Source organism: Oryctolagus cuniculus, chromosome 3 (assembly GCF_964237555.1).
Source record: "Oryctolagus cuniculus chromosome 3, mOryCun1.1, whole genome shotgun sequence".
Classification (NCBI taxonomy): Eukaryota; Metazoa; Chordata; class Mammalia; order Lagomorpha; family Leporidae; genus Oryctolagus; species Oryctolagus cuniculus.
The window spans coordinates 57551153-57570335 of NC_091434.1; the positions used below are offsets into that span (position 1 = coordinate 57551153).

General features: G+C 39.6%; 1 protein-coding gene across 2 annotated transcripts; it reads right to left on the reverse strand.

Annotated features, from left to right (window-relative positions):
* Nucleotides 1–562: 562 nt before the first annotated feature.
* DUSP19 (dual specificity phosphatase 19) lies at nucleotides 563–18852 on the reverse strand. 2 transcript variants are annotated; one of them, XR_011387212.1, is made up of 5 exons: nucleotides 18109–18825; nucleotides 11819–11865; nucleotides 8463–8615; nucleotides 1658–2778; nucleotides 563–1282 (listed from the first exon to the last, which is right to left on the reverse strand). XR_011387212.1 is itself a non-coding variant. In XM_002712233.5 (4 exons), exons 1-4 carry the CDS (start codon nucleotides 18332–18334, stop codon nucleotides 2542–2544), a joined length of 663 nt encoding a protein of 220 aa, XP_002712279.2. In that variant the 5' UTR covers nucleotides 18335–18852; the 3' UTR covers nucleotides 563–2541. The 2 variants fall into 2 exon arrangements, 1 of the variants encoding a protein (XP_002712279.2); XM_002712233.5 differs by having other exon boundaries at nucleotides 563–2778; nucleotides 18109–18852.
* Between the last annotated feature and the right edge of the window lie 331 nt (nucleotides 18853–19183).

The following is a 19183-nucleotide window of genomic DNA, read 5'->3' on the forward strand; positions in this document are numbered from 1 at the left end:
GAAAACAAAGTAGCACTCTAAAAAGTAACTACTTAAATTAATTGTTTTTATATGAATGGAGAGGGCTCACCCAGCAAGCCCTCCAGCAAGACTGAGCAGAGAGACAATATTATATGTGAATCTCATATTTAAGGGGATTCTCCCTGCTTTGGTTGACTTCGGGGAGCTCACTGTAGGTTAATTACATCTGGGCTGCCTCTAAACAGAAGAAAAGAGTTCATAGCATCAGCTGGAAAAGTATTTTTATCCAGACCATAAGCAATTCCAAGCCATCACTTGCATTTATCACTTCTATTTTTTGCTCACAACAGCATAACATAGTATGATTTCTCAAATGTACAAATGTATTCAATGTGCACTTTCCAATTTATATGTTAAATATATTTATTATATAAAACATATTATCATAACATTTATTATATATTATATAAAAATGCATTATATGTTGAATATATTTATATGTATACATATTAAAGATAAGCTCAAAACATTTTTAAAAATAAAATATACATAGTAATATTATTATCTAAACCATAAAAGGAACTTGAAAACTACTAAATTGTTTTTTAATTACAATACACTTTATTTGAACCAAAAATTTCAAAATCTGAAGGCAAATTTACAATGTACAGAGTTCAGTCTTAACAATATGGAGACAGCAAAAAGAAACTATTCAAAACCTTTAACCAAAGATTAAATTATAAATTTAATCTGACTCAAGTTTCCTTCCAAGGCAGATCCTAGAAAGCAGCAGGAGATGGTCCAAGTCATTGCATCCCTGCCACCCACATGGGAGACCTGAATTGAGTTCCTGGCTTCAAGTTCAACTTGGCCCAATTCCAGCCATTGTGGGCATTTAGGGAGTGAACCAGCACAAAGGATTTCCTTCTCCCTCTCCTGCCCTACCTGTCCTCTATCCTTTTCTGTTTCTCCATCTACTGGTCTGTCAAATAAAAGTGAAATAAAACATTTTTTAAAATGGTGCTCATGGGATGGATGGTTAGCCTAGTGGTTAACATGCCAGTTGGGGTTCCTGCATCTCATATGGGAGTACTTTGGTTTGAAATCTAACTCTTGTTCCTGACTCCAGTTTCCTAATGCAGAAACCAGGAGGCAGCAATGACGGCTCAATAGATTTGATTCTTGACATTCATGTGGGAGATCTGATTCAGTTACAAGCTGCCAGCTTTGGCCCAGCCCTGACCATTATGGGCTTTTGGAGAGTGAGCCAGAGGATGAGAGCTCTTTGTCTCTCTCTCTCTGCCTCTCAAATAAATAAATACTTCTTCTTTTTTTTTTTTTTTTTTTTTTTTTTTTTTTTTTTTTGACAGGCAGAGTGGACAGTGAGAGAGAGAGACAGAGAGAAAGGTCTTCCTTTTGCCGTTGGTTCACCCTCCAATGGCCGCCGCGGCCGGCGCACTGTGCTGATCCGATGGCAGGAGCCAGGAGCCAGGTGCTTTTCCTGGTCTCCCATGGGGTGCAGGGCCCAAGCACCTGGGCCATCCTCCACTGCACTCCCTGGCCACAGCAGAGGGCTGGCCTGGAAGAGGGGCAACCGGGACAGAATCCGGCGCCCCGACCGGGACTAGAACCCGGTGTGCCGGCGCCGCTAGGCGGAGGATTAGCCTAGTGAGCCGCGGCGCCGGCCAATAAATACTTCTAAAAATGTTCTCCAGTAGGAGACTAAACTAGAAAATAGATCATGGAAGAAATACATTTTGAATTAGAAAACAGATCATAGAAGAAAACAAATCTAAGAAAAATACCCTTCAGTACAAGACATATCCAAGGAGACCAAAAAATTATGACATGGGAACCAACAACAGCTTGCTAGGCACCCAAGATAAAAAGCACAAAATGTAAAAGACTAACCACACACTTACAATAATATAAGGAAAAATATCTGTTTACATATTTTAAAAATTAAAAAATGCAGGTAATAAAATTAAGCTAAAAAAAAAAAACAACAAAATGAGAAGTGGGTATGTTTTCCTAAGAGGATTTAAAAATTTAGAAAACATTTTAACCACTATAGAAATACTAAATAACCTTTAGATACTGGCACCTCTTCAGGGAGGTTGAAAGTGTTTATTTTCAAACTTAAAAATATTCTTTACAATGAAAGTTATCTCCTTTTGAAACAGTAAATCAAATAGCATATCAAATTCTTTCCTTCATGAAAACAGTTGGTGGCATAGAAAAGTATCAAAAGGCTTCATTAACTGATTATTCTTTCCTTGCTCTAATATAGACTTTAAATATAACCCTTTTTCTTCTATAGAAATCAATGATGGGTAATACACTGTTGTTTCCCTAGCAATTCAAAGAAGCATTTAATCAAACACTGTAATAACAAAGGAAAAGTTATATAATTTAAAAATTCATATACTAGTTCAGAAAAAACAAATTGACCTCAATTTCCATTTGTAAGCAAGATAAAAGGAAGGTTTTTATTAGTCCATGTCCTAAAAAAAAAGAGGGAAAATGGCTATCAAAGTCAATTCAGAAATTATAGTTGCCCATCATCAGCTAGAATGCAACTCATGAACTCTTGTCCTTTTCTAATTCCTGTTTTTTGTCACACTTGTTGTCTTTGCCCACTTGATATGTACGAAGTTGCTCCATGAAGCCAGAATTTGGACATATGGAAGGCCTTGCATTTTTCACCAAAGAAAAAGCATTGGTAAATGAAATTTCTTCAGAATTCATCAAAAAACCTATTACAATTGCAGCAGCTCTGGAAACTCCTGCATTACAATGAACAAGAACAACTCCATCCTGCAATAAAAGCAAGTAAAATTATTATTATTTACTTAAGAAAGGTTATAAAATTGATTATATACTTGTTAGTTAAAATTGTAAATACTGTTTTGATGATGCATATGATTTGACTTGATTATCAAAACACACCTCTCATAAACAATTAATAGACAGTCAATCAGTTAATTAATCAACTGAGACCTGCCCTCCTCCCTCTCCTAGGACTGAAATGCTTTGATGATGTGTTTGAAATTCATTCAGTAAACTACACACAAAAGCTTAGTAAATTAGTGGCTATAATCATAAACTAGACAGAAATCCAGAGACATTCCACATATACATAATCTTCCCATAAATAAACTATTGTTGCTGGCTTGGAACTCTGTGTAAAATGATCAGCAGGGAAAAAATTTCCATCCTTGGATATATTTTATTTTGACAGAAAATAACTTTAAAAATGTTTAAACATATGAGATGGTAAAATGATAACACAAATATAACAACAGGAAGTGGAAAAAGTAATCAGACACCAACATGAGGTCAATAAATGAAAAACGTGTCAGGTAACTTGCAAACGATACTTTCCAAGTGAAAAGGGACACAGTGCAAGACCAATACTGACGGGGGCAATACTGCATTAATAATGAACTGTGATAGAGCTGATGGAGTAGCACTGATACATCTTGGCCTATCTCAGGCTGCTAAAAAGTTAATGATCTAAATGAAATGTAATGTACTGTGAGCACACCCTACAGAATTAGACATTTCAGTTACTTCATTCCTTGAATCTTCATTTGATAAAACACAAAGGGAACAGTGGGAACAATGTAAGAAAACAAAACATACCACTGCGAATACTCTACACGTTAATAGTACGATGATTGTGACTCACTGTATTATTTTATTTTTGCAAGGCAGTTTTCTCAGATTTGTATATATGTTGCAAAATTCCTTTCCTCAATATGTGTAACAAATTTGTGAGTGAATCTCTTTTCAAAAAAAATCAAATGATTAACAATACAATTAGTTTATAATCTGGGCTGGTTTTGTGGTGCAATGGGTTAAGCTGCCAGCATCCCATACTGGATTGCCAGTTCCAGTCCTGGCTACTCCTCTTGCGATCCAGCTTCCAGCTAATGTGGGTGAGAAGCCAGCAGAAGATGACCAAAACACCTGGGTTCCTGCCACCCATGTGGGATACCAGGATGGAGCTCCTGGTCCCTGGATTTAGCCTGGCCCAGATCTGGTTGTTGTGGTCCTTTGAAGAGTGAACCAGCAGATGGAATATCTGTCTCTTCCTCTTCCTACTACAAATAGATAAGTACTTTTAAAATAAATAAGTACTTTTAAAAAGTTATTTAAATAAATTTTTTAAAAATTAGCTTTCGTCTGAAATTTTTCATATCAACAAAGATAATTTTAGTAGTTTTCTTACAGATATCATAATTCATTCCCAAATTCACTGTTCTTGAATAAATAAACACAAAACTATTTGTCATATATCTGGGACTTTTTTCATTTTGTACCGACAGCCCATTTTTATGAGATTCAAAATGCTTAAAAATTTTATTATAGGGCTGATGCTGTGGCATAGCAGGTAAAGCCACCACCTGTGGTGCTGGCATCCCATATGGGTGCCTGTTTGCCTGTTTGAATCCTGAATGCTCCACTTCTGATCCAACTCTCTGCTATGGCCTGGGAAAGCAGTGGAAGATGGCCTTAATCTTTGGGCCCCTGCACTCACATAGGAGACTCAGAAGAAGCTCCTGGCTCCTGGCTTCTGATGAGCTCAGCTCTGGCCTTTGAGGCCATTTGGAAAGTAAACCAGTGAACCAGCAGGTAGAAGACCTCTCTCTCTCTCTCTCTCTCTCTCACTCTTGCGCTCTCTCTCTGCCTCTATGTAACTCTTTCAAGTAAATAAATAAATCTTTTTAAAAAATTATTATAAATTTTTACAGTAAATTATAGTAAAAATTTATTATAGTAATTGCTGAAAATTATTAAATCAAAACAAATTAACTAGGTATTTCACAAACGCTTCCAATTCTTTCCTCTCACTCTGAGTATCTAAGGATTGTACATCTCAAATTAGCATCAGCTCCTAATCCTTGTTTCAGGCTCTGTCTTTAGTAAACCCTTGCTAAGAACAAATCTAATTAACTACCAACTCAAATTAAGGGAAATTTTCTTTATTAAAAAAAATTTAGGGACAGCATTGTGGTATAGTAGGTTAAACCTCCACCTATGGCACTGGCATCCCATATGGGTGCCGGTTCCAGTCTCAGCTGCTCCACTTCTGATCCAGCTCCCTTCTGTTGGCCTGGGAAAGCAATGGAAGAAACTCCTGGCTCCTGGCTTTGGATCGGACCAGCTCTGGACATTGTGGCCATTTGGGGAGTGAACCAGTGGACAGAAGATCTCTGGTTCTGTCTCTCCCTCTCTCTGTAGCTCTGCCTCTCAAATAAATAAATAAATCTTTTAAAAAGAGAGAGAGACAGAGAGAGAGACAGAACAAGTGCACTCCCATATACTGGCCTACTCCATAAATGCCTGCAACAGCCCAGATTGGGCCAAGCTGAAGTCAGGAACCTGTAATTCAATTCAGGTTTCTCATGTATGCAGCAAGAACCCAATTACTACAGCTATCCCTGCTGCCTCCAGGTAGGGAATTAGCAGGAAACTGGAATTGGGAGTAGAGCCAGGATGCCTCCAATATGGGATGCAGTCATCCTAAGTACTATCTTTTTTTAAATTTTTTTTAAATTTTTTTTTTTTTTGACAGGCAGAGTGGACAGTGAAAGAGAGAGAGACAGAGAGAAAGGTCTTCCTTTGCCATTGGTTCACCCTCCAATGGCCGGCGCGCTGCAGCCAGCGCACCGCGCTGAGCCGATGGCAGGAGCCAGGTGCTTTTCCTGGTCTCCCATGGGGTGCAGGGCCCAAGCACCTGGGCCATCCTCCACTGCACTCCCTGGCCACAGCAGAGAGCTGGCCTGGAAGAGGGGCAACTGGGACAGAATCCGGCGCCCCGACCGGGACTAGAACCCGGTGTGCCGGCGCCGCTAGGCGGAGGATTAGCCTAGTGAGCCGCAGTGCCGGCCCCTAAGTACTATCTTAACAACTATGTCAATGCCCACCCCTCTCCAATTTTACACACAATGGTACATATCTTGCAATTTTAATGCAGATACAAATGAAATCTATACTCTACCATCTAAGCCATATTCTACACCTCAAAAAAGCAGCTGATCCTAACATATCTATATAGAAAAATATATATATTAAAGATTTATTTGTTTATCTGAAAGGCAGAGTTACAGAGAGGGAGAGGCAAAAGCAGAGAGAGAGAAATCTTTCATCCACTAGTTCACTCCCCAAATGGTCACAAGAACTGGAGCTGGGCTGATCCAAAGCCAGGAGTCAGGAGCTTCTTCTGGGTCTCCCACACAGGTGCAGGGACACAAGTACTTGATTCATCTTCAACTGCTTTCCCAGGAACACTAGCAGAGAGCTGGACCAAAAGTGGACCACCTGGGACTCGAACTATGGCCCATATGGGATGCCTGTGCTGCAGGTGGAGGCCTAGCCAACTACACCACAGTGCCAGCCCCTTACATACATTTTTTAAGAAGTACTTATTGACATAAAATGGTGTCAATTCAAGGTATACTTCCTGATAACATAAGTAATTATTGACATAAAACAGTGTCAATTCAAGATGTACTTCTTGAAGATAACGAGCCTACAAGCCCTGCCTGTCAGCATGTTGGCTCTAATCTAATATTATATTGCCTGTTGGTCTTCTAAACTCAGAAAACCAATGGACAGCTACTGATCAACCTTTTTACAGACTCAGTAAAGCAATACACTTTTATTCCTCAGAGTGCCTTAAAATTCTGTTGTTAAAAATGCATAGACTGAGGCTGGAAATGTGGTGTAGTGAGTAAAGCCATTGCCTGCAATACCGACATCCCACATGGGCGCCGGTTCGAGTTCCAGCTACTCTACGTCCAATCCAGCTCTCTGCTATGGCCCGGGAAAGCAGAGGAAGATGGTACAAGTCCTTGGGCCCCTGTGCCTGTGTGAGAGACTCAGGAGAAGCTCCTGGCTCCTGGCTTCAGATCGGCCCAGCTCTGGCTGTTGTGGCCATCTTAGGAGTGAACCAGTAGATAGAAGACCTCTCTCTCTCTCTCTCTGCCTCTGCCTCTCTGTAATTCTGCCTTTCAAATAAATAAATAAATCTTTTTTTAAAAATGCATAGATTCTGAGGTCTGCACTGTGCCACAGCCATTAAAGCCCCAGCCTGCACCACCAGCATCCCATATGCATGCCTGTTTGAGTACCGATTGCTCCACTTTTGATCCAGCTCTCTCCTAATGCACATGGGAAAGCAGGAGAAGATGGCCCAAATCCTTGGACCCTTGCACCCTCATGAGAGACCTGGAAGAAGCTCCTGGTTCCTGGCTTTAGTTCCAGAGTTGCGGCCATCTGGAGAGTAAGCCAGCAGAGGAAGATCTCTCTGTGTCTCTACCTTTATCTGTAATTCTGTCTTTCAAATAAATAAAATAAATCTTAAAAAATATAAATGCATAGATTCAAAATCCCTACCTCAGTCATTAAAATGAATGTGCACTAACCATCATAACTATACTAACAAGACTAGAACACTCTTTATTCTATAATCTACCTGTAGGTCAGCAAGCAGTGGTCAGAGGGCAAATAGTTATCAATTCCTTAAAGGAAATATAACTACATATTTAAACAGGAAAATTCAGTACATGAAGATTTTATTTCCTAACATTTTTCAGACATAGGAAACAGGAAACTGAATTAATGTTAAAACTAAGTATCTCAGGGCTGGTACTGTGGCATATTGGGTAAAGCCGTCACCTGCAATGTCAGCATCCCATATGGGCACCAGTTCGAGTCCTAACTGCTCCACTTCCAATCCAGCTCTCTGCTATTATCTGGGAAAGCAGTAGAGGATGGACTCCTGGGCCTATGTAGGAGACCTGGAAGAAGCTCCTGGCTCCTGGCTTCGAATCGGCACAGCTCTGACTGTTGCAACCATCTGGGGAGTGAACCAGCGGATGGAAGATCTCTCTCTTTCTCTCTCTCTGCCTCTGTCTCTCTGTAACTCTGGCTTTCAAATAAATAAATACATCTTTTTTTTTTAAAAAAAGCAAGTATCTCAACGAGAAAAGAACAATGAGGGTACTAAATAACTGTAGGAATTGATGAAATATTTTTGGATTAAAAGTTTCATAATAGATCTTTAGAAATTCATTTAAAATAAAAAAATAAAGATGGAGACAGCGCTGTGGTCTGGTGGGCTAAGCCTCCGCCTGTGGCACTGGCATCCCATATGGGTGCCTGTTCAAGTCCTGGCTGCTCCTCTTCCAATCCAGCCCTCTGTTATGGCCTGGGAAAGCAGTAGAAGATGGCCCAAGTCCTTGGGGCCCTGCACCCACCTAGGAGAACATGGAAGAAGTTCCTGGCTCCTAGCTTTGGATGGGCCCAGCTCCGGCCACTGTGGCCATCTGGAGACTGAACCAGCAGATAAAAGAACTTTCTGTCTCTCCCTCTCTCTGTCTATAATTCTACCTCTCATATAAATAAATAAAATCTTTAAAAAAAGAATAGACAAAGGAACCATACTTTCAAATTTCTGTTTTTGAAGGACAGTGGATTAAAATAAAACTTACCTTCATTTTAGCTTCTTCAATAAATTCAAAACATTCTGGAAAATAAGACAGGATATTGGTTTCAGGGAGATCCAATATGGAGATGCTCTTATATGTGAAGTCACCGAGGAAAGCATTTTCAACTCCACAAGCAACATTTAGAATATGAGTCACCTTAAAGGGAGAGAAAAAATGATGATATTTAAACTCTCATGAGTGAGGTAACCTAAAAAGAGACTGAGATGTCAACATCTGTAACAAGAATAGTAAAATAATTATACATGACTCGCTTGAATGATATTTCCTCCAGAATGCCGTCTCTGCCCCATCCCTAACAGAAGTGCCCCTTCTGTGTACATCCTCATGGCCCACCATACATACCCTATTATAGCTCCGACCACCTACAGATTGTTTTCTCCTTCTCTCTACTAGAGACTCCATGAGGGCAGGGACCACATCTAACGACTGTAAATAAGTGCTGTGAGTGATATTCCTTCTTTTTTAAAATTTTTAAAAGATTTATTTATTTATTTGAAAGGCAGAGTTAAAAAGAGAGAGAGAGGGGATGATACTGTGGCACAGCGGGTTAAAGCCCCAGCCTGGAGTACCGGCATCCCATATGAGTGCCGGTTTGAGTCCCAGCTGCTCCTCTTCCAATCCAGCTCTCTGCTATGGTCAGAGAAAGCAGCAGAAGGTGGCCCAAGCCCTTGGGCCCCTGCACCCACATGAGAAACCCGGAAGAAGCTCCTGGCTTCAAATCAGCTCAACTCTGGCCATCGTGGTCATTTGGGGAATGAACCAGCAGAACAGAAGACCTCTCTCTCTCTCTCTCTCTCTGGCTCTACCTCTCTCTGTAACTCTGTCTTTCAGATACATAAAATAAATCTTAAAAATAGAGAGACAGAGCAAGCAAGATCCTCCATTCACTGGTTCACTCCCCTAAATGGCCACAACAGCCGAAGCTGGGCCAATCTGAAGCCACAGATCCACATCCACATTTTCTTTCCTTGCCATGTTGCTCAAATTGGTTTGTGTGTCTCACAACCAGAAGAGTACTGAATTAGGCTTCATAAAGAGACAGCCATCAACCATTTATTAATCTAACTACCTTGTGGAAGAAAGACAACAGAAAAAATCCCAAAAGTCCACTTAAGAGAGACACTTGAAAGTAGATAGGAGAAACTAGACAGAATGGTGTTGACTCGCCTAAGCATATGAAAATCACTGTTCTCCCTAATGGGAACCCTCTTACATCAATATTTTAACAAAAGTGGAACAAGTTTCAAAGTCTTGCTTACACTAATAAATTAATATTCCTCAAGGCAAGATGACAAACAGAATCTGAAATTTTTTTTGCATAGGCAAGTATTGTTTCATCTTTCCCCTCTCATAAACTAGTTCAAATTCAGTTCCATCATGGTGATATGAAATAAGTAGCTATTTAAAAATCCTGCTATGGGCAGGGCTCTGGGGTAACAATTAATATGCTGCTTGGGACATCTGCATTCCAAGTAAAAAACATACCTGGGTTTGAATCCCAGCTCTACTTTGTTTTCTAGCTTCCTGCTAATCAGCACTCTGGGAGGCAGCAGGTGATGGCTCAAGTGATTGGGTCTCTGCCACACATGTGGGAGGGAGATATAGACTGAGTCCCATTATCCTAGGTGACATCAATTTCCTTTTGGGTTTAACAGTTCCCTGCCCACCTTATCTCCAATGACATTCCTTATCACTCCACTTAAACATCCTCTTTCAAGGCCAATGCTAGAACTGCTCCTGCTCTGATATGATTAGTTTATGTATCCCATTCCCATCTTAAATTTTTTATTATTTTTTTAAGATTTATTTCTTTATTTGAGAGGCAGAGTTACAGACAGAGAGACGGAGAGACAGAGACAGAGATCTTCCATCCACTGGTTCACTCTCCAAATGGCCATAAACAGCCAAAGCTGGGCTGGTCTGAAGCCAGTAGCCAGGAGCTTCCTCCAGGTCTCTCATGTGGGTGCAGGCACCCAAGCACTTGGGTCTTCTGCTATTTTCCCCGGCCATTAGCAAGGAGTTGGATTGGAAGTGAAGCAGCCAGGACTCAAACTGGCGCCCATAAGGGATGCTAGCGCTGCAGACAGAGGCTTAACCTGCTACAACATATTGCCTGTCCCTCCCATTCCTTTCTTTCCAGCTTTTTCACTCAGTTACTTCCACTAGACCTTAGAAAAGCCATCAATTACTTGATATTTCTGCTTTCTTCTTACATATCAGCCACCTTTTGCCTTCACCACCTTTTCTTTCAGCTAATAGTCCATAGTGCACCTTGCCTATACCTTTCTGGCAAAAGTCCAGTTTATACACACTCTTCTTTACAGTGCTGGAGAAAAGTCACACAATATTGTATTTCTTGTCTGTCATAAATTGATGAGAACCAACATCTTTCAATGCTCAGCAATGCCTACAAACTGCATTGCTCTAGCAGGTTTCTCTCCCCCATGCTCCATATGGATTTTTCAAACCTTTTCCACCTTCCTAAGAACTTTCAACCTTACCATCTCTTCCATACTTCCAGCAAGTTACCTCATGTACTGCTCAGTGGTAAAAAGAGAAGCTATCATACAGGAACCCACACATCTACCACCAAACCTAACAACACCGCCTGCATCTGCACCACCCTTTCCTTCTCCCTTCTTATTGTAATGACTGATGCACTCCTGCATCCTTTAGAGTGCTCATTCCAGTATCTGTGCTTGAGGGCACATGGCCTCCTACTTTCTTGGCACACTCAGCCACAATTTTTGCTTTCCTATCTCTTCAGCTCCGTCCTCTATCACCGCCCGAAAACATGCTCTAAACTCTCCCACACTTAACCTCTCCATATCCTTTTTTGCCCCTGCCATCACTTCCTCATTGCCTCTCCACAAATGTTCTAAAACAGTGCTTGACAAAATGGTAAATGGCTAAACATTCTGAGTAGATATTGAAATAAGTGAACATCACAACATTTTTGTGGAGGAGGGTAGGAGGAAATGTATTAGGGAAGACATGGTATGTGAGCTGGGACTGAAGGCACGGATGAGTAGGTCTTACAAAGATGATGGCAAGTCAATCCAACACAAGGATGACATAAGAAAGAAATGCTTCCAAGGTCAGGTTCATGGGCGTTTGTGAAGGGCATTGAGAAAAATATAAAACTGGAAAGATAGACAATAGGTGCGATGATTTGAAAAACATATAGTTCTTTTTGCAACTTCATTAGGACGAAAGGCACAATGTTAACAATTATACTGAAACGTATTAAAGATGGACCAACACTGTTTTTCCTAAATGAATGTAACAATTAAAATACTTTCTATATATGCTATCAGATTTGAGGCATTTTTTTTTACCTTGTACTCTTTCAGTGTATCCAGATCATGAGCAGTATCCTGTGACCCTACAAGAAATAAATCAGCCTGTACATAAATTGAACATAAATACAACCTTCCTGACTTCATAAAATTTTGTATAACAATTCTATTAGTTTTCTTTAACAAGGGAGGGGGTCCTTAGTCTAACTTTCTAAAAGGCAGTTTGCAATATTCATTTTGTATACACTTTTAGACTCTTTCACTTCTATGATTCATCCTAAAATTCAGAGACGTTTCAATGATTAGCTATACAAGTATTTGCTATAGTACTGTTTTTAACACACACAAAAAAAGAAAAAAAAAAAACAACTAAAAACCCAATAATAGGGATTGAATTAAATAAAATATGTTATAATTGTGCAGTGAAATATATATGGCTTTTTGCACAATCAGAAACAAGAAATTCAGAATATTTATGGCATGGAAACATGCTCTCAACATATAAGGTAATAAAAGCAGGTTACAAAACATCATCATCAATTTTTATAAAACAAAAAAATGTGTATATGCTTAAGAATGGACAATGTATACAACTCAAAATGTTGTATACAATGTATACAACTCAAAATGTTAACTGTGAAAATCTTTACTTAATATATGCTAAATTGATCTGTACATAGAGATAATTGAAAATTAATCTTGATGTGAATGGAAGGGGAGAAGGAGTGGGAGAGGGGAGTGTTGTGGGTGGGAGGGAAGTTATGGGGGGGAAGCTATTGTAATCCATAAGCTGTACTTTGGAAATTCATGTTCATTAAATAAAATTAAAAAAAAAAAAGAATGGACAATCTATACAACTCAAAATGTTAGCTGTGGGGTAACAAGTAAGCTTTTATTCCCCTCTTCATGTTCATTTCTATTTTCCACAGTAAACATCTCTCTTTTGCAAATTAAAAAAGGGTATTAAGAAAATCAAACACCCACAAAGTGACTTGGTACCAGCTGGGTTGGGAACACCCAGTAGCTCAGAGCAAACTGTTGGTCCATAGGATACCACCCACGCTCCATGTACCACTGGGCTGTGTGCCCTTTTACATTCTCTTCTGTGGAAGTTGGCTTTCTAGATCTTCCACAGTTGGAAACTGGCTCTAACTGATAAGAAGTTCATAGGGAGAAAAATCAGCTAAAATAGAGTTTCACTGTCACTCCCCCTCTTCATGGAGGAATGACACTAAACCCTGCCTAGGTTTCCTATCAGAGTCACAGCACCATTATGTCGCTCCCCCTCTTCGCGGAGGAATGACACAGGACCCTGCTCTGTTCTTTTGTCTGCTCGGCCCTCCCCGGGTTTGCTGCTGGTTCTTCCCGGGTTGGCTACCGTCCCTTCCACCTCCATGGAAGGGCGGTTCCCCCTGCCACTTTCCCCACTTCCGCGGGGGAGCGGCACACCGCCGGCCGGCTCTCTCAGGGGCTGCACAGGTGTTCCTTCAGATAGATGTTCCTGGTGCATGTTGTCTCTCTCCTCCTTTATAGTCCTCTTCCACCAATCCCAACTCTGCTACCCACACGCCGAGTACGCTGCTCTCCTCCAATCAGGAGCAGGATCAGCTCCTGCAGGTTACTGGTCGAACTGGAGGCAGCAGTGTAAAAGCTGTTTCCTCCTCTCCCAGCGCCATATTGTGGGAGAGCAGATGCATAGAATAAGTCTTAATTCGAGTAACTTAGTCTAGTCTGAGTTGCTCCCCACATTTCACAAATGAAAAAATAGGGTATTTATATTTATAGGCTTCAAGTTATTTACTTTTGCAAATTAGGCTCTGTTTCCATAAACAGTGTTTTTTTAAATCTTAGACCTGTGGAAAAATCAGTCAGCTCTTACATGAATTTAGATAGCTTAAAGGCCAGCACATACATTGTTTGGCCAATATTCTCTTCACAATACCAAGCTATAGGCTCCTTGCTGAGCCCACATTCACCTTTATTCTACTTAAAAGACAGCTGATCAAATATTAACATTTGTTAAAGCTGCATGGTTGACATGCAATTGTCTATTATATTATTTTCTATAAATTCGAAAAACTTCAAAATTTTTAAAAATTATCAGTTTTTTATTTTTGTTCTTTTGGTTTTGTTTGGTTTTTTGCTTGGTTTGTTTAGTTTGCTACAGGAAGTCCTAACCATCTCTAGGGAGAAAAAATGGACCCAAATTAATTAAGTGAAATTCAGTGATTTCATGTCATCTGGTTAGTCTCATTTTGAGCTCCTGATTCCAGCTTCCTGCTTTAGCAGATCCTGAGAGGCAGCAGTTGGGGTCCCTGCTACCCACGTGGGAGTCTTGAATTGTGTTCCTAGCTCTTGGCTTTGACCTGCCTCAGCCCTGACTGTTGCAGGCATCTGCAGAGTGAGCCAGTGGACAGGAAATCTCTCTTTCTCTCTCCCTCCATAATTAATAAATAAAATATTTAAAAGTACATATGCATGTCATTTAAAAATAATTTTACTATTGCTTAAAATAGCAAAAAAAGGTGAAACATTACATAAAATTCTTTCCTGTTTTCACCCTATACTGTTATTATTACAAATATTTATCAACACTGAATGCATTGATCATTTCCATTAAATACACACATCAAACACAGACCAAGTCAATTAAATTTCAGGTCAGTCTGCCAAATTTCGAAACTGACTTCCATAATCTGACTATATTGATTTAATATTGAGATAAAAAAAATACAATTTGTATGCTCTGCCTTTTCAAACAATAAGAAAAATAAATAAATGTTAATCTACAGCATGAGGTAACAGTATCAGCCTGTGCTCCTAAAACTAATACTTGGTACTATCCAGTTCGAGTTAATTCTCTCTAAATTCTAGATATAAACATTAGCTTTCTTCCAGTTTCAAATAGACTTTTTGTCTTACAATCTTGTGTTAAACTTTTAATGGAAAAACACTTGTCATGAAAATAAACAAACAGTGAATCACATACTAATTTTTAAAATCTTAGAAAAGTAGAACGTCATCCTTTTATAAATTATTTCAATCATTATTAAAAACAACAAGTTCAAAAACTTGATGGATTTAAATGGTTACAATAATCTATTTTTCTGTTAAAATTCATAGAACTGAACACTAACTCAATTTAATTGTATAGTAATTTTTAAAAGTTGATGAATAGGAATACAGCTAAACAGAAGGTCTACTTATAACAATTTACAGTTATACTGTATATTGACACATAGTACTCAAATATTCCTTATCTGAGACAAAGATTATTATAGAAATGTTATAACAAGGTAACTTAAAAAGTATATTCATATTACAGGTTACTGGAACTGGGACTTCTAACAGGCTCAAGGTTTTGCAATCATACTCTATGTATCATGAATTACAGGCTTTGTAAGATCTCTAACACCTTGTTCCTATCATTTTAAGAGATAATGTTTATGAAAATATCAAAAAATATATAAGTGATGTAGCAAGTCTTAATGTACAAATCACAAAAATAACCAAAAGTTATTACCTTAACGAAGAGGGAACTAAATGATAACCCAATTTTTGAAAAAAATCTATAGTAGTGATCATTTTTAAATGAATAGAAATAGAAGCATAACTTACTATGAGGAGTAGGTAATATATTTGTGAAAGAATTTTACATAAAAACTATTTAAACAAATTTAATGCATGTTCTCCCAAGAATATTGGATTTCCTAGAGCTCAGAAATCCTCTACAATCACATAGAGTATCTCAAGCCTTTCTCTTGGAATTATAGAGTTCAAAAAGTCATCAATTGGGACTTCTCAGAACCACTGACTCAGAACAGAACTGCTATTAACAAATAACAAGTATGCTGTTTAACTATCCAAAAGAAATAGAAATTCCTACTTTTTCAAATAAAGTTAGAGTTAAAAAAAAGTCCTACTGATTTTTGTTCTAATAATATAATTTGCTGGGGCTGGAGCTATGGTGCAGTCACAGCATTCTATATGAGTGTGGCCTGCTCCACTTATGATCCAACTCCTTGCTAATGCACCTAGGAAGGCAGAAGAGGATGGCCCAAGTCCTTGGGCCCCTGCACCCATGTGGGACACCTAGAAGAAGCCCCTGGCTCCTGGCTTGGGCCTGGCCTAGCTTCAGCTGGTGTGGCCATTTGAAGAATGAACCAGCTGATGGAAGATCCCTTTCTCTCTGTCTCTCCTTTCTCCCTGTAACTCTGCCTTTCAACTGAATATATATATATAAAACTTGCAAAGCGTAGGACAAAAAGTGTTTACTAAGATCTTGTATGCACCCCTTAAAATGTTTAGGGCCTATGTAAGATTTTAGAAATGCATTAGCTTATTGGAGTTTATAAGCTAACTAAAAAAGACATACTTGATTTTTACAACTTTCTCTTTTTTTTCATTAAAATATTTACCTATTTATTTGAAAGGCAGAGTTATAGAGAGGCAAAGGCAGAAAGCGAGAGCGAGAGTGACAGAGATTCAGTCTTCTGTCCGCTGATTCACTCCCCAAATGGCTGCAACGGTCAGAGCTACACCCATCTGAAGCCAAGAGCCTGGAGCTTCTTTTGGGTCTCCCATGTGGGTGCAGGGGCCTAAGGACTTAGGCCATCTTTTACTGCTTTATCAGGCCAAAACAGAAAGCTGGATCTAAAGTGGAGCAGCCAGGACTCAAACCAGCACCCATATGGAATGCCAGCACTGCAGGCGGTGGTTTTTACCCACTAGGCCACACCACCCAAAACAAAAATTGTTTGGCATGCAATGCTGGGACGAAGCTGAGCTCACTGAGAAGAAGGAAGCTCTTATAATCACCAACCTGGAAATAACCCAGAAACCAAATCTGCTTAGAAACAACTTCTGCATCATTCATGTGGAACTGTAGATGTAGCCATCTATGGGTCCCTCAGGAATAAGGCAATTTTAACTAGACAGAAACAGGCTTCCTCTATCTTTCAGAAAAAAAAAAAAATAGCCCATTTCCTGGTCCAGAGAAGAGTCCATATTAGGACTAGTTTCAGAAGTCCCTCCCAGGACTGTTCTGGAATCCTAGGAAGGATTCTAACCCCAATCTGAAAACATAACCTTGATCAGTCCACATAAAAGAGAATGAAATAACAGCAAAGTTCATGAAGGCCCTGATTAGTGAATAATACATAAAGATTCCACCATAATTATTTTAAACATTTAGTACTGCAATGGAAGCCAAATAACTAAAAGATTTGCCTGGATATATTTTCTTTCCTAGTTATGATAAGCAGAGAGAGGTGGACATTTCTTATTAACTAAAAGATTTACTTAATTTTTCACTAATGTCTTGGCTAGAATGCGGTATATTTTTTTCACTGAACTACAGAAACTAGCTGGAGATATTTATATAGTAAACTTAAAAATAGCCTATGAAACGATTCATATACCACATCACATAGTAATAACTCACGTATCCTACAACTGATGTGTGTCAAGAACCTTTCATAAAAACTTCAGAACAACTTTATGAGATACACAGATACTATAACTCCAGGGATTTTTGGAGGGCAGAAAAGATAAATGACTTGTATTAGCTAATCTAGTAAATTAGAGGCAGAACAGAACCGAAGATTTAGCCTCCATAAAACAGCCCAGAATAACAATGGAGAGCAGGAGTCAACCAGATTTGGGCTTGATAACCAACTCAGTTATTTACTAGACGTGTTACCTTGTGAAGTTAGTTAACCAATCCTAAATTCCAGTTGCCATGTGTAAAATGGAGCTGATGATCTCTACTTTACAGAGTTCTTAAGCAGAGAAAGATGCTGTGCAAATTTTGCATGGTACACGGCTATTTCTGACACAGTTCAGTGTTCTTTCAACTCAAAATTGCCTTGTCTGCATAAATATTGATAATTTCTCTGCTCTTAAATGAAAAACAATTCCAGCCTACTTAAAATTGTCGACTATTTTTTAAATTATACATCATACCATATTCTTGACAAATTAGCGAGTTGGTATTTGCATAACTTTTGCTTCATTTGCTATAATCTTTCATAATCCAAGAAAACAGAACATGAATGTGCTATCCTCTATAGAAGTCAGGAAAACAGGAAACTTTTCTAAAATTCAAACACCAGGTGCCAAGTGTTTCTAGAATCTATGCTTCTTAGGGATATACTGTGGGACAGAAATGTCTCTAGGTGGCTAATGGATGGTCCACATTCAAAAAAAGAACCATTTCGACTTTTCAGCAAGGCAGCTGACTGTACAGATTACACATAATGGGAGAGGGGGATGAGAAAGTAATCTGGCTAAAAGGACCCAATGACTTAGTGGCAAGGAAATATACTCACCCAGGAGCAACCATGGTTTAACAACGCCAACTTGCAGGTCCAAGCTAAGATCCTGCACATAACCACAACCACCCCCACCGCTCGGCTCTACTTCTTCCACAACGTGAATTCTGGCATCTTTCCACGTTTCTATAATTTTCTTTCCAGTTAGCGTTGTCACCCTGGTGCATTGCTTCCGGAGATTATTCCGGGAGAATGCTTTAATTTCCTGGTTAAGGGAGTGCATTACATGAGCAGTGGCTGAAAACAAATACAAGCAAATCCAGCAAGCACGGAGGACACAACTGCTCGCCCCTTGTATCCCAGGTAACAAAAGCAGCCTCACGGAGTGCGCCCCTACCAGGTGACTGCAGCCACACGCCAGGGAACTGAGAAGTCCAGCTCCCTTTCTCCCAGCGCTATATTGTAAGACGAGGTTTGATTGGCCATTGAGAACCCGGCGCCGATTGGATGCTGTTTCTTCTTCCTGTACGTGGAAAACTGCATTTCCCTTTCAGGTTCAAGGGGTCCCGTGCCGTGTTCTTGTTGCAAACTTAGGTTGTGTACGCAGAATGGTAGAAGACTGAATTGGAGAAAGGGTTGACGCTTCCTGACTCGTTAGAGGCAGTGATTTTTCTAGAAATGCTCCATCGGCGTCAGCTGATGGCAGAGACCCGGAACGCCACTCGCTGCCCCAGGGGGCTCGGCTTCCATGAGGCCGGCAGAGTCACGGTGCGGTCACCGAGCCTTTGGCTGACGGTCAGCGTTTGGGCCACTGTGGGGGCAGAGGCTTCACAGCACACGTGGAAGTTATTTCTTGCTTCCTGTGTCCTCTCCTGCTTAGTCTTTTCAGCTGATACTCCCTGGAGGCATGTTTCTAGGTAAAACGTGTGTATATTTCTGACGCAACAATTTAAATACAATCCAAAAAATTTTAAATTTTTAATTATGATTTGTGAATTTTTTTAAAAAAAGTGTAGTTTTATTAAAATATATAGATAAACAAGGGCTTAAAATCTGTTTTCTGATTTTCCACCTACATTTTTACCTGCTCAGGGCAACTGTATGCAGCTCTGTCCATCCACACAGACTTCAG